Source organism: Neoarius graeffei, chromosome 25 (genome assembly GCF_027579695.1).
Source record: "Neoarius graeffei isolate fNeoGra1 chromosome 25, fNeoGra1.pri, whole genome shotgun sequence".
Taxonomy (NCBI): domain Eukaryota; kingdom Metazoa; phylum Chordata; class Actinopteri; order Siluriformes; family Ariidae; genus Neoarius; species Neoarius graeffei.
Window position 1 is genome coordinate 9,274,104 of NC_083593.1, and position 13,113 is coordinate 9,287,216.

Here is a 13,113-nt window from a genome sequence, read left to right on the forward strand (position 1 = left end):
GTAAACGTAGCCTTAGTGGTGTTGCTCCTGGACGGGTATTTGAACTGTTTGAATGGTCTGCTTTACATAACAAATAAAAATGTCATTGTGTGTGTGTGTTTTTTTTTTTTACATTACAAAGAAATACAGGACAGCAAATGTACTCATGACCATTCTCATAAATCAACATGCTGCATGTTATAACTTGGCTTTCATGCAGCTGAACACTCGTCTGTGCATGAACTTGATGTCGTGGTACTTCTTAGCTAATGCGAACTCTAGTTAGCAATTGATTGTCGCTCTGGGGGCAGAATTGGGGAGGGGGTAGGGTAAGGTAGGGGGAGTGGGCTCAAGATGTAAAAATCATTCAAATCTGATTGAGCTACAAACGTTTAACTGTTAGAGATCTGATCTGGACAAAATTTTGACAAATCTTGCCTTTAAATAACAAGTATCAGCTAATTAATCAGATATCAGCCATGTGCAATGTGGAAAATGGACATAAAATAAATAAATGTGCCAAAAGTCTGTTTGTATCGATGTACAAGTGGAAGACAATAATCAAGCATGCACAGCCTGAAGAACTGCTCAGCACTGAATTATTTCTCATCACAGTGGAATCGTAAACATACAACAGCATAACAAAAGCAGCCCTAAACAGCATGCGTCCAACAACGTGCAGGAAATCCTGAAACCTCCTTTTTTGATAAACCCAGAGAAAAACGTCAATCCAAAGTAGTGCTGAGATGCTGAGCGCACGGAAGACCTTCAACCCGAATCTTTAAAAGTAATGTGCTCCTATGACTACGACGACGACGACAAAAATACAGATTTAAACATCTGAACTAATAAATAAATCGTAAGAATAATTATCAGAGAGTTTCTTTGGCCTCGTATGAATGGGGATGTTGAGAATGAGAATATTTTCATATTTAAATTAAACCATTAAAGATCCATAAATCTTCACCTACATCTCCAGCTATCATTGGGCATTCATGACATTTTCATTAGAAATCCATTAATATTTTCAAAAGCCGTGCAGGAAATGTGTACATTTTTTCTGAAGTTTCCTGCATTGTCTTTATATGAAAGACTGAATGATGTTTAATTCTCATTGGTAAGTTAGATTGCTTAAAAAAGACTACATCTTGGAAGTTATTATTTTTGTCTTTACTAACAGCGCATTCATAAAGTATGAGAAATCTTTTATACTATGTCCACTTTTACCTGTTGATAGGTGTAGCTAGTGTATTAATTGGACCATATGAATGCTATTGAACTGAAGTGCTGGTGCTCCTTTTGCTTTCAAAATTAAACCCTAAAAAAAAAAAATTCATAATTGATAGTTGTGCTCCAATAACATAACCTCGAGTTTTGAAATGAAGCCTTTCATGGATTCTCCAGCACGGCTTTATTAAAGATGTATGCAGTGATTATGAGTGATGCGTTATAAAGTTCTAATTTAAATCATGTTCTGGATTCTAACAAGAAAATTGAGCGAATGGCTTTTGAATAAATGTATGGTGTGGTAATATTGCTGCATTTGTGAGGAGGTTTTTTTATTTATTAAAAACTATTTTCATGTGAGTTTATCCATCTTGTCCCATAAAACTCATGCTACTACAATACTACATTCTTATTATATAGCATATGTCTTATATGCAATATGTGTCTTATACAGTACATGTATTTTACTCATTCATTCGTACATTTTTAACGTTATTAGATGGGTGCCGTCTTGTGAAATCTGGAAATCTGTAGTCACAATTATAACTTATCCCTGCTAAGCTGTTTCTAAGCAGGCATATGATAATGCTTGCACAGCTTGGAATAGTTGCCATTAAATTATTTCTGATCAGGATCACACTGAAATAGTAAAACACTTGGACATACAGTGGTGCTTGAAAGTTTGTGAACCCTTTAGAATTTTCTATATTCCTGCATAAATATTACCGAAAACATCATCAGGTTTTCACACAAGTCCTAAAAGTAGATAAAGAGAACCCAGTTAAACAAATGAGACAAAAATATTATACTTGGTCATTTATTTATTGAGGAAAATGATCTAATATTACATATCTGTGAGTGGCAAAAGTATGTGAACCTTTGCTTTCAGTATCTGGTGTGACCCTCTTGTGCAGCAATAACTGCAACTAAACGGTTCTGATAACTGTTGATCAGTCCTGCACACCGGCTTGGAGGAATTTTAGCCCGTTCCTCCATACAGAACAGCTTCAACTCTGGGATGTTGGTGGGTTTCCTCACATGAGCTGCTCGCTTCAGGTCCTTCCACAACATTTCCATTGGATTAAGGTCAGAACTTTGACTTGGCCATTCCAAAACATTAACTTTATTCTTCTTTAGCCATTCTTTGGTAGAGCGACTTGTGTGCTTAGGGTTGTTGTCTTGCTGCATGACCCACCTTCTCTTGAGATTCAGTTCATGGACAGATGTCCTGACATTTTCCTTTAGAATTCGCTGGTATAATTCAGAATTCATTGTTCCATCAATGACGGCAAGCCGTCCTGGCCCAGATGCAGCAAAACAGGCCCAAACCATGATACTACCACCACCATGTTTCACAGATGGGATAAGGTTCTTATGCTGGAATGCAGTGTTTTCCTTTCTCCAAACATCAAGCTTCTCAATTAAACCAAAAAGTTTGATTTTGGTCTCATCCATCCACAAAACATTTTTCCAATAGCCTTCTGGCTTGTCCATGTGATCTTTAGCAAACTGCAGATGAGCAGCAATTGTCCTTTTGGAGAGCAGTGGCTTTCTCCTTGCAACCCTGCCATGCACACCATTGTTGTTCAGTGTTCTCCTGATGGTGGACTCATGCACATTAACATTAGCCAATGTGAGAGAGGCCTTCAGTTGCTTAGAAGTTACCCTGGGGTCCTTTGTGACCTCGCCGACTATTACACACCTTGCTCTTGGAGTGATCTTTGTTGGTCGAGCACTCCTGGGGAGGGTAACAATGGTCTTGAATTTCCTCCATTTGTACACAATCTGTCTGACTGTGGATTGGTGGAGTCCAAACTCTTTAGAGATGGTTTTGTAACCTTTTCCAGCCTGATGAGCATCAACAACACTTTTTCTGAGGTCCTCAGAAATCTTTTGTTCATGCCATGATACACTTCCACAAACATGTGTTGTGAAGATCAGACTTTGATAGATCCCTGTTCTTTAAATAAAACAGGGTGCCCACTCACACCTGATTGTCATCCCATTGATTGAAAAAACCTGACTGCTAATCCTAGATGTTCACATACTTTTGCCACTCACAGATATGTAATATTGGATCATTTTCCTCAATAAATAAATGACCAAGTATAATATTTTTGTCTCATTTTCTTAACTGGGTTCTCTTTATCTACTTTTAAGACTTGTGTGAAAATCTGATGATGTTTTTGGTCATATTTATGCAGAAATATAGAAAATTCTAAAGGGTTCACAAACTTTCAAGCACCACTGTAATTGGGACACCTATATGTGTATACTATTGATACTTAAAGCGAGTGGGACTTCACTGGCTTTCATTGGATTTTACGGTCTTTTATTGAGCTTCATTGGGTTTTATTGGATTTGTTGGAGTTTTATAGCAGTTTATTGACTTCCATTGGATTTATGGTGTTTTACTGGGTTTCTTTGGGGTTTATGTTGTTTAATTGGGTTTCAGTGGGTTTATAGTATTTTATTGGGTTTCTTTGGCTTTTATGGTGTTTAACTGGGTTTCATTGGGTTTTACTGGATTCCATTGGGTTTAATTTGATTTAGGATGTTTTATTGGGGTTCTTTGGGTTTTATTGGATTTTTTGGGAGGGTTTTATTGGGCTTCTCTGGGATTTATGGTGTTTAATTGAGTTTTATTGGATTCCATTGGGTTTAATTGGATTTAGGATGTTTTATTTGGGTTCTTTGGGTTTTATTGGATTTCTTGGGGTTTTATGGTGTTGTATTGGGTTTTTTTGGGTTTTATTGGATTTCTTGGGGTTATATGCTGTTTTATTGGATTATATTGAGTTTCATTGGATTTATGGTGTTTTATGGGATTCCTTTGGGGTTTATAATTGGGTTTCATTGGATTCTATTGGGTTTCATTTGATTTATGATGTTTTATTGGGTTTCACTGGGTTTAATTGAAATTCATTGAGTTTTATGGGATTTTATTGAGTTTCATTGGGTTTCACTGGGTTTTATTGGAGGTTATTTGGTTTTATTTGTGATTTATTAGTTTTCATCGTTCATAAATCTAACAGCTAATATATCAGAACTTGAAATCACACATGTAAAAATAAACTTTTTTTGAATTGAGACTTTTGGCTTGTAGTATCAACAGTATCATCTAAAGAAGGGTAAACATAAATAAATGGTCTGGGGAGTCAACAAAAATCCATCTGTGGTAGAAGTTTACCAAATGTGGACTAGAAGAAAAACAGCACATATCAAAGCTTCTGCAAATCTTGAAAGAGTAGAAAGAAAAAAGGAACCAGTGGAAAAGGGAAACAATGATTCAGAGGATTTATTTCACATGTTTTATAAATATAGGTAAAGCTTTGATCATATTTTGTTATTATATTATCTTATATTATTAAATAAAATTATCTTTTATCATCATCATCATCATCATCATCATCATCATCATGTTGTCCTGCCTGCAAAAAATATTAAGAATTAAGATGATACAATACTTTAAAAAACGGTTATCACTCATGAATTTGTATGCGTAGCAAATTCAGGAGTCTGAACCTACTACAGGAGGAAATTCAAGTCTAATTACATCACCCCTACTTGTTAAAATGGTTGAATTTTGCAGTAGGTCAGCTTACTCTCATGCTGAATTTTTGATGCCAGCATCTGAAGTTGAGCCAAAATGCCTACTGGCTTGTTCTCAGTATCAAAAAATCAGAATCAGAAAATTCTCTTCGGGGCCACAGATATATCTACAGCAAATATTTTCTTACTCACCCACAGCAGGCTGAATTTTATTACAGCTTTCTGTTAAATGATTATTAATAGCCAGTGGCTTTGGCATTCCTATTATCCTGTGGTCAGATCTGACTGTGGAGTTGCATCAACATGTCAACACCATGTCAACAACGTCTTAGAAACGGTAAAATTTCTGGAGATCACAAATTTAAAACATCAACCTTGAGAGACATTGAAAGTGTAACTTTTCATGTTCTGCTCTGGATGAACAGAAAGGGGACACGGAGAGCATGTTATTGAGGAGAAAATTAATGCAGCAAAATACAATTTTGTGTGCAATTTGCTTTTTTTGACAGGTTCAGTAAATATTTTTTAAGATTGTGCTTTGGGGATAATGTCTAGAAAATAGATTCATTTGTTGGTGAAAGCATTTTAACATCAGAGTTAAAAAAAAAAACCCACCCAAACAACCCACTTTCCTGCTGTGCAAATAATGCAAACGGTAAAAAACAACAACAAAACTTTGAAAATTGCTATAAAAAAGCAAAAGCTTGTAGTATGGTACAGTATCTGTTACCTTGTATTCAAACAAAATGGTTTCATTTTATTACAGAGACATAAATGCTGTCATTAATCTGAACAGTTTCATAAATTCAGAGGCAAAAGTAACAGAAAAATCTGTGTGTACTGGATATAAAAGAGGTTTTCTTTTCTTTTGGCTTGTTGTATATGCTGAAATCGGTATGATGTTGAAATACAGGCCCGTATCCTTAACATGTAGCAACCTGGAATGTTCCTATTCTAGGTACATTTTAAAAATTGAAGGAGAAGATGGCTGATGGGAAAGAGAAAGCAGAGAGATTTTGCATGCAGCTCCGTCTCAGTAATGCACTCAAGCTTACAGCTGCTTCCTCCAGGAGACGCCACATTTAATTTTCAAGTACATCAAGAACTGAGGAGGAAACATCAAAAAAAAAAAAAGACTGCTGACGATGGCATAAAATGGAACTTGAAGGACAGTAAAGATAATCCTGGAAAAATTTAGGCAGCTGAGTATACCGTAGATGTCCAGATTGTCAAAGTAAAAAATAAAAAAGTGTGTTCCAAAGACAAAATTCTAATTTATTTATGTTTTGTTTTTATGGAACAGCAAAAGCATTGACAATTCCGCTTCTTACAAAAATGTCTCTACTGTGATTGTGAGCTAAAACAGTAAGCTCTTGAATAAAATATATGTTATAGGTTCAACAACAACAACAACAACAACAACAGTTAAAAGAAAGCTCCCTGCTCCGAATAAAGGCAGTAACTACAGATTATTTTTGATAATCCAATAATCTATTGATTATTCCCTCATCTCATCTCATTGTCTCTAGCCGCTTTATCCTGTTCTACAGGGTCGCAGGCAAGCTGGAGCCTATCCCAGCTGACTACGGGCGAAAGGCGGGGTACACCCTGGACAAGTCGCCAGGTCATCACAGGGCTGACACATAGACACAGACAACCATTCACACTCACATTCACACCTACGGCCAATTTAGAGTCACCAGTTAACCTAACCTGCATGTCTTTGGACTGTGCGGGAAACCGGAGCACCCGGAGGAAACCCACGCGGACACGGGGAGAACATGCAAACTCCGCACAGAAAGGCCCTCGCCGGCCACGGGGCTCGAACCCGGACCTTCTTGCTGTGAGGCGACAGCGCCAACCAGTACACCACCGTGCTGCCCCTATATTAAATCTTTCTTTAAAAAACGTAAATTATTTAAAAAATTTTAACTAATAAATATTCATTGCATTTCAGCTGACCGCTGCTATAACTGAATTGTTAACTAAGCTTAATTAAATAACAGTTCATTTACTGCAATACATGACTGACATAATCAGATAATCTGTCACAGCATGAGAATATTATCACGTGCTGATGTCAATCAAATAAGAAGCACGAAGGAACTAAAAACTAAAAGAGTAAAATTTTGTTGTGTGTACATGACGTGAGGTGAATCGTTTTTCACTGGGTGGAATGCAAAGCTTTTTCGGTTTTCAAAACCTGGAATCAATGAATCGATTCTTTTCTTGGATTTGATTACTGATTCAAAATGTAAATATTATTTATGCAGTCGATAATGAAATTTGGTGCTATTTTTATTATTTAATTTTGTTGATTAGTTGCGAACAACTATTTGCTGACACAGTGGTGTAGTGGTTAACACTGGCGCCTCACAGCAAGAAGGTCCTGGGTTTGAGCCCAGTGGCTGACGGGGGCCTTTCTGTGTGGAGTTTGCATGTTCTCCTCATGTCTGCTTGGGTTTCCTACGGGAGCTCTGGTTTCCCCCACAGTCCAAAGACATGCAGGTTAGGTTAATTGGTGGTTCTAAATTGCCTGTAGGTGTGAATGTGAGTGTGAATGGATGTCTGTGTCTATGTGTCAGCCCTGTGATGACCTGGCGACTTGTCCAGGGTGTACCCCGCCTTTCGCCCGTAGTCAGCTGGGATCGGCTCCAGCTTGCCTGCAACTTTGTAGAACAAGATGAGTGGCTATAGATAATGGATGGATGGATGGATGTGAATGGTTGTGTGTCTCTATGTGTCAGCCCTGTGATGATCTGGCGACATGTCCAGGGTGTACCCCGGCTCTCACCCATAGTCAGCTGGGATGGGCTCCAGCTTGCCCGCAACCCTGCACAGGATAAGCGGTTACGGATAATGGATGGAATCTCAAAGAATATCTGAGTTTTGTGTCATAAACATACAACTTTATTCTCAGAAATTTGTTTGTTTCTTGGAATATTACCCCTCCTTCAGCTACCATATTTTTTAACCTTCTATGGCCCCAGTAGGCCACTATTGAGGTATTTCACCTGACGTCACAGGGTCACGTGACGCCCGGTGTCCACCATTTTGGACGGCAAGCTAGCTAATGTCAACAACAGTAGCTGGTATGTTACTGTAGCAATATTTACGTTCAGTCATTTGGATGACTGTTAAAACCTTTCAGTCTCAAGTTGTTCCTTTACTGGATTTACTAGTTTACTGAGCTAGCACGCGATGGCTCCCGGCTTGGCCGGCGAGCGCCCGATGGCTCCCGGCTTGGCCGGCGAGCGCGCGATGGCTCCCGGCTTGGCCGGCGAGCGCGCGATGGCTCCCGGCTTGGCCGAGCGCGCTAGCTCAGTAAACTAGTAAATCCAGTAAAGGAAAAACTTGAGACTGAAAGGTTTTAACAGTCATCCAAATGACTGAACGTAAATATTGCTACAGTAACATACCAGCTACTATGTTGTTGACATTAGCTAGTGCTAACAGCTAGCTGCTAGTACACTGCTACAACTACACCGACCCTAATAATACAGTTCTTGGTCATTGCCTGGTAACAGCAAATTTATAACGGGCCATGTCTCAACAGACTAAGAAGTTATTTCAATGACATTTAATAACATTTTGTTTATCCTGAGGACCGAAAGTAAATGAAAATGTGAACAAACCTTAGCTGTAATCAGATGGCGACCACCGGCTCCAGGGACGACCCGCTGATGTAGGCATGTTACCCAGCCTGACACAAAATATTTGTAGGCATCCAAACTCGTATACGCTTTCAGATCAATACCTGTGTATGGCGATGGGTTTTTAACGACATAGGTATACAGATCATGTGGGCCGAAGTCAGGTAAAGACGAGGGCTTCGTGTACTTCCGTACGTCAGTGAACAATCCTGGTGGAAGCAGGTAAACGTCGTTCTCTAAGCCTGCTAACCTCAATTTTTGCAAATACCTCTCCCTCTGCTCGCCCTGTAAATGCCCTGCGTCGCTGGATAGTGAAGGTGTTTTCTGCATCTCGCTCCTTTTTCTTTTATGTTTTTCGTTTGTCGCCTTCCTCGCATTCAAACTGATTCGAGCCGTGCCGTCCAAAATGGCAGCATCACATGACTTGGTCACGTGAGTGAAATACCTCAATACATGACTTGCAACCACGTGATCAAAATGTGCTACTGTCACGCGCCGCCCCGGACATCTGCTCCTGAGCTTGTGGATCTTCTACTTCAGCTCCAATCCGGATCCGAGACGGGAATTCCATCCTGCCTGCTTCCCCGTTCAGCGAGCACTCACCTGCATTCACTTCCTGATCATCACCGCTGCCTTTTTAAACGCCGTTCTCAGCCACAGACGGCGCCAGAATGTCTCGTATGTAGACTCTAGCCATTTTTTGCCTCGAGAGGGTTTTTCATGGTTTTTCCCTCAAGTGTTTTTCATGTTTTTGCCTGCCTCGTTTTTCAAGTCAAGTTTCACATTTTCTTTTTATACCTGGACTATTTTCGTTATTGTTTCTTAATCAAGTTTTGTTTACATTTTTGCCATACCTTTTTTTGGATTAAACCCACTATGCTTCTTGGATTACTGTCTGTGTGCATGTTCTGCTTTTGGGTCCTAATTCACCACCCCTCCAGCAACCCTAACAGTACATTCTGGCCAGCATGGATCCAGCAGAATTTGCCCATCTGAGAACGGCCGTCCAACAACAAGGGACTCTCCTTGGGACCCATCAACAAAACCTATGACAAGTCAATCAGAACCTCGCCATCTTGTCCGACTCACTCAACCTCCTCACCATGCAGATACAGCATTATCAAGCCGTGCCTACCCCTGCCCAGCCGTTTCTGACTCCAGCTCCTGCCACCACCTTTCTCCACGAGCCGAGACTCCCAGCGCCTCAACCCTACGATGGAGAACCAGGTACTTGCAGATCTTTCTTGCCTCAATGCTCATTAATCCTAGAGCTGCAACCTCTGGTCTTCCCCACAGAACGCTCCCGAGTAGCATATACCATCACGCTCCTCACCAGCAAGATCAGGGAGTGGGGAACAGTGGTCTGGGATGCTGAAGCACATTTCTGCTCCAACTAAAAAGATTTCTATGATGAGATGAGGTGAACTTTTGACTGCTCTTTGTCCGGCCGGGAGGCGGCTAGAGAACTCATGGAGCTGCGACAGGGGTCCTGGGCTACCTCAGACTATGCCATCGAGTTCCAGATGTTGGTGGCATCGTGTGTTGGAATGAGACCACCCAGGTCGACGCATTCCTGCATGGCTTGTCTGACGCCATTAAGGACAAGCTGGTATTGTGGGAACTGCTGTCGGACCTCTCCGGCCTCATGGACTTCGCCAACCATATCGATGCCCATATCCAGCAATGGAGGAGAGAGAAGACTCACCCCAGCTTCACCTCCTCTCCATCTCCTGCCTCGTCCATCGAACTCATGCAGGTAGACCGGGTTCAGGTGTCAGCTGAAGAACAACAGCCCTGGCGGAGCACAGGGGCCTGCTTCTACTGTGGTCAGCTGGGACACATCTGCCGAGCCTGCCCATTAAAAGGACGAGCCCACCAGTGAATCGAGGGGCCCTGATGGGCAACGCTCAAAACCAGCCCCCTGCTGATCGACCGTTACTCCCTGTCATCATCATCCTTGACAACCAGCATCACCACCTCCAGGCCCTCGGACAGGAGCCTGATCTGCTCTGCCACCACCAAGCGTTTGGGAATCCCGCTACTCGCTCTCGACGTTCCCCTCACCGTCCTGACATTCAATGGCACCAGCTTGACCACCATCACCCACCTCACTGCCCCGCTCATTCTGAGGATTTCTGGTAATTACTCTGAAACCATCCAACTTCATGCCATGAACGACCCCCATGTACCCATCGTTCTAGGATTGCCTCGGTTAATGCAGCACAACCCCCACCTCAACTCACATCAAGCCCGATGGTCTCTCTTCTTCACCCAATTCCGGTTCACGCTCTCCTACCACCCAGGCTCCAAGAATGGCAAACCTGACACCCTGTCCAGAATATTCTCTTCCTGGCAGGAGGAGTCTAGAATGCCCGAAACCATCCTCCCTCCATGCTGTCTGGTGGGGGCCGTCCTACTTGAGGTAGAGACGTTAGTGCAGAAGGCCCTGGAGCAGGAACCTGGGGCTGGTAACTCTAGCAATATACCACGTAACCATCTGTTTGTTCCCTGTTCTGTGTGAACCCAGGTGCTGCAGTGGGGTCATGGCTCCAAGTTGGTCCCGACTTCTCATCGACCCTGGTCACACATTGCCCTTGACTTCATCACAGGACTCCCCAACTCAGGTGGCAACGCATGCATTCTCACAGTCATTGACAATTTCTCTAAGTCAGTCCACTTCATCCCTCTGTCCAAGCTTTCCACAGCTAAAGAAACTGCCGAACTACTCATCCTTCACATCTTCCGCATACACGGACTCCCCTCTGACATCATCTCTGACCGGGGTCCTCAATTCACTGTGCAGTTCTGGAGGGCCTTCTGCAAACTCATTGGGGCCACCCATAGTCTCTCATCAGGGTTCCACCCTCAAACCAACGGCCAGGCGGAATGGGCAAATTAAGACTTGGAAGTGGCACTCAGGTGCATGGCGTCCAGGGATGCCGGTTCTTGGAGTAAGTACCTACCTTGGGTTGAATATGCTCACAACACTCTGCCTTCATCTGCCACAGGTCTCTTGCCCTTCCAATGCTCCCTAGGCTACCAACCACCACTCTTCCCAAACCAAGAGGAGGAGGTTGCCATACCCTCAGCCCAGACCTTCATACGCTGCTGCAGGAGGACGTGGGCTTTGGCCCGGAGAAGACTCCTACGCGCCACCCTAGCATCCAAGAGGCAGGCCTACAAACGCCGCTCTAAGGTGCCCACATACCGGGTGGGGCAGCGAGTCATGCTCTCCATGCATCATCTGCCTCTCAGAACCATCTCCCGCAAGCTGGCTCCCAGATATGTAGGACCCTTCCTCGTCAGTAAGGTAATCAATCCATGTTCTGTCAAACTGGCATTACCACTCACCATTCACCCCACGTTCCACGTATCACAGTTGAAACCTCTGGTCTCCAGTTCTTTGAATCAAAAGAAAGCTTTTGAATCTCACCTGAGATAAAAAGATTACTGCAAATGCGCTGTTTTGGTTTTAGCCTCTGTTAGATAAGCCCTGCCGATGTTGTTCAGCTGTGCTCGTCTCCTCTCCGTACTAAGCCTCAGAGTTTCCTCGCCCTCTTTCCGAATCACGGACAGAATTCTAAAAAATCAGAATGTGCCACGGTTACGAGTATTGTTGTGACTATAACCATATACAGCACCATATATGTATATATGACTATAACCATATATGGCATAGCTAAAAGAACGCTTAAAGCAGTTGAAAAACAAATGGCCCTTTTCCACTACCCTTTTTCAGCTCACTTCAGCTCGCTTCAGCTCACTTCAGCCCGACACGGCTCGCGTTTCGACTACCTTAGAGCAGCATGACTCAGCTCGCTTCAGCCCTGCTTAGCACCCAAAACTCGCACGGTTTTGGAGTGGGGCTGAAGCGAGTCAAACCGAGCCGAGTGGGGCTAGGGGCGTGAGGAGACACTCCCCTGTGCACTGATTGGTGAGGAGGAGTGTCCTCACATGCCCACACACGCCCCGCGAGCACGCTGGGATCTGTAAACACCGTAAACCCGGAAGAAGAAGAATTACGAATTACGAGAATTTCTGGAGCCTTATGCGCCTCGCCTCATCTATACGCTCTTGCCAGTATCTGTTGGCGTTGTCGGTGACAACAAGCCACAGCACCAAGACCAGCAACACTAATGACTCCATATCCTCCATGTTTATTGTTTACTATCCGGCTCGTGAGACTACCGCTTAAAAGATCACTGATGTCACTGTTTGCGCCGCCTAACGACATCACGTGACGTCCACCCACTTTTGCTAACTCCACCCAATGTGTCCACCCACTTCCAGCCAGCATGGTTCAGCGCGGTTGTAGTCGAAATGCAACTCCAACAGCCCCACTCAGCTCGACTCAGCACGGCACGGCTCAGCTCGACTCAGCCCAATTCAGCACGGCACAGCTCAGCCCAACTCAGCCGCGTTGGTAGTGGAAAAGCGGCAAAAGAGAGTTGTGCATGTGTGACTATGCTTTGTATGGAATGTCACTTGACCTCGCATTTGTATATCCACCAACATGACCAACATCCAGGTTTCTATTTTGTTTTGACGTCACTTGCAAGTCAAGGATACATTTAATTTAGGAACTATTTCTTCTTTAGTGTTCTGTCTGATGGCAGGTCCACTCTGATGGCTTCAGCCATTAAAGTTTCCAGGGAAGAATTACAGTAATGGTTTCCCGTTGCCTTCTACTAGATTATTATAG

The 13,113-nt window shown here is 42.8% G+C and overlaps 1 protein-coding gene across 1 annotated transcript in view; it reads right to left on the reverse strand.

The window, feature by feature from the left end:
- tdgf1 (teratocarcinoma-derived growth factor 1) overlaps positions 1 to 10,154 on the reverse strand; it is a 74,878-nt gene extending 64,724 nt beyond the window's left edge. Inside the window, exon 1 of the mRNA XM_060909606.1 lies at positions 10,117 to 10,154. Coding sequence (XP_060765589.1) covers positions 10,117 to 10,154 — 38 coding nt within the window. The remainder of the gene's footprint in view (positions 1 to 10,116) is intronic.
- Positions 10,155 to 13,113: the final 2,959 nt, after the last annotated feature.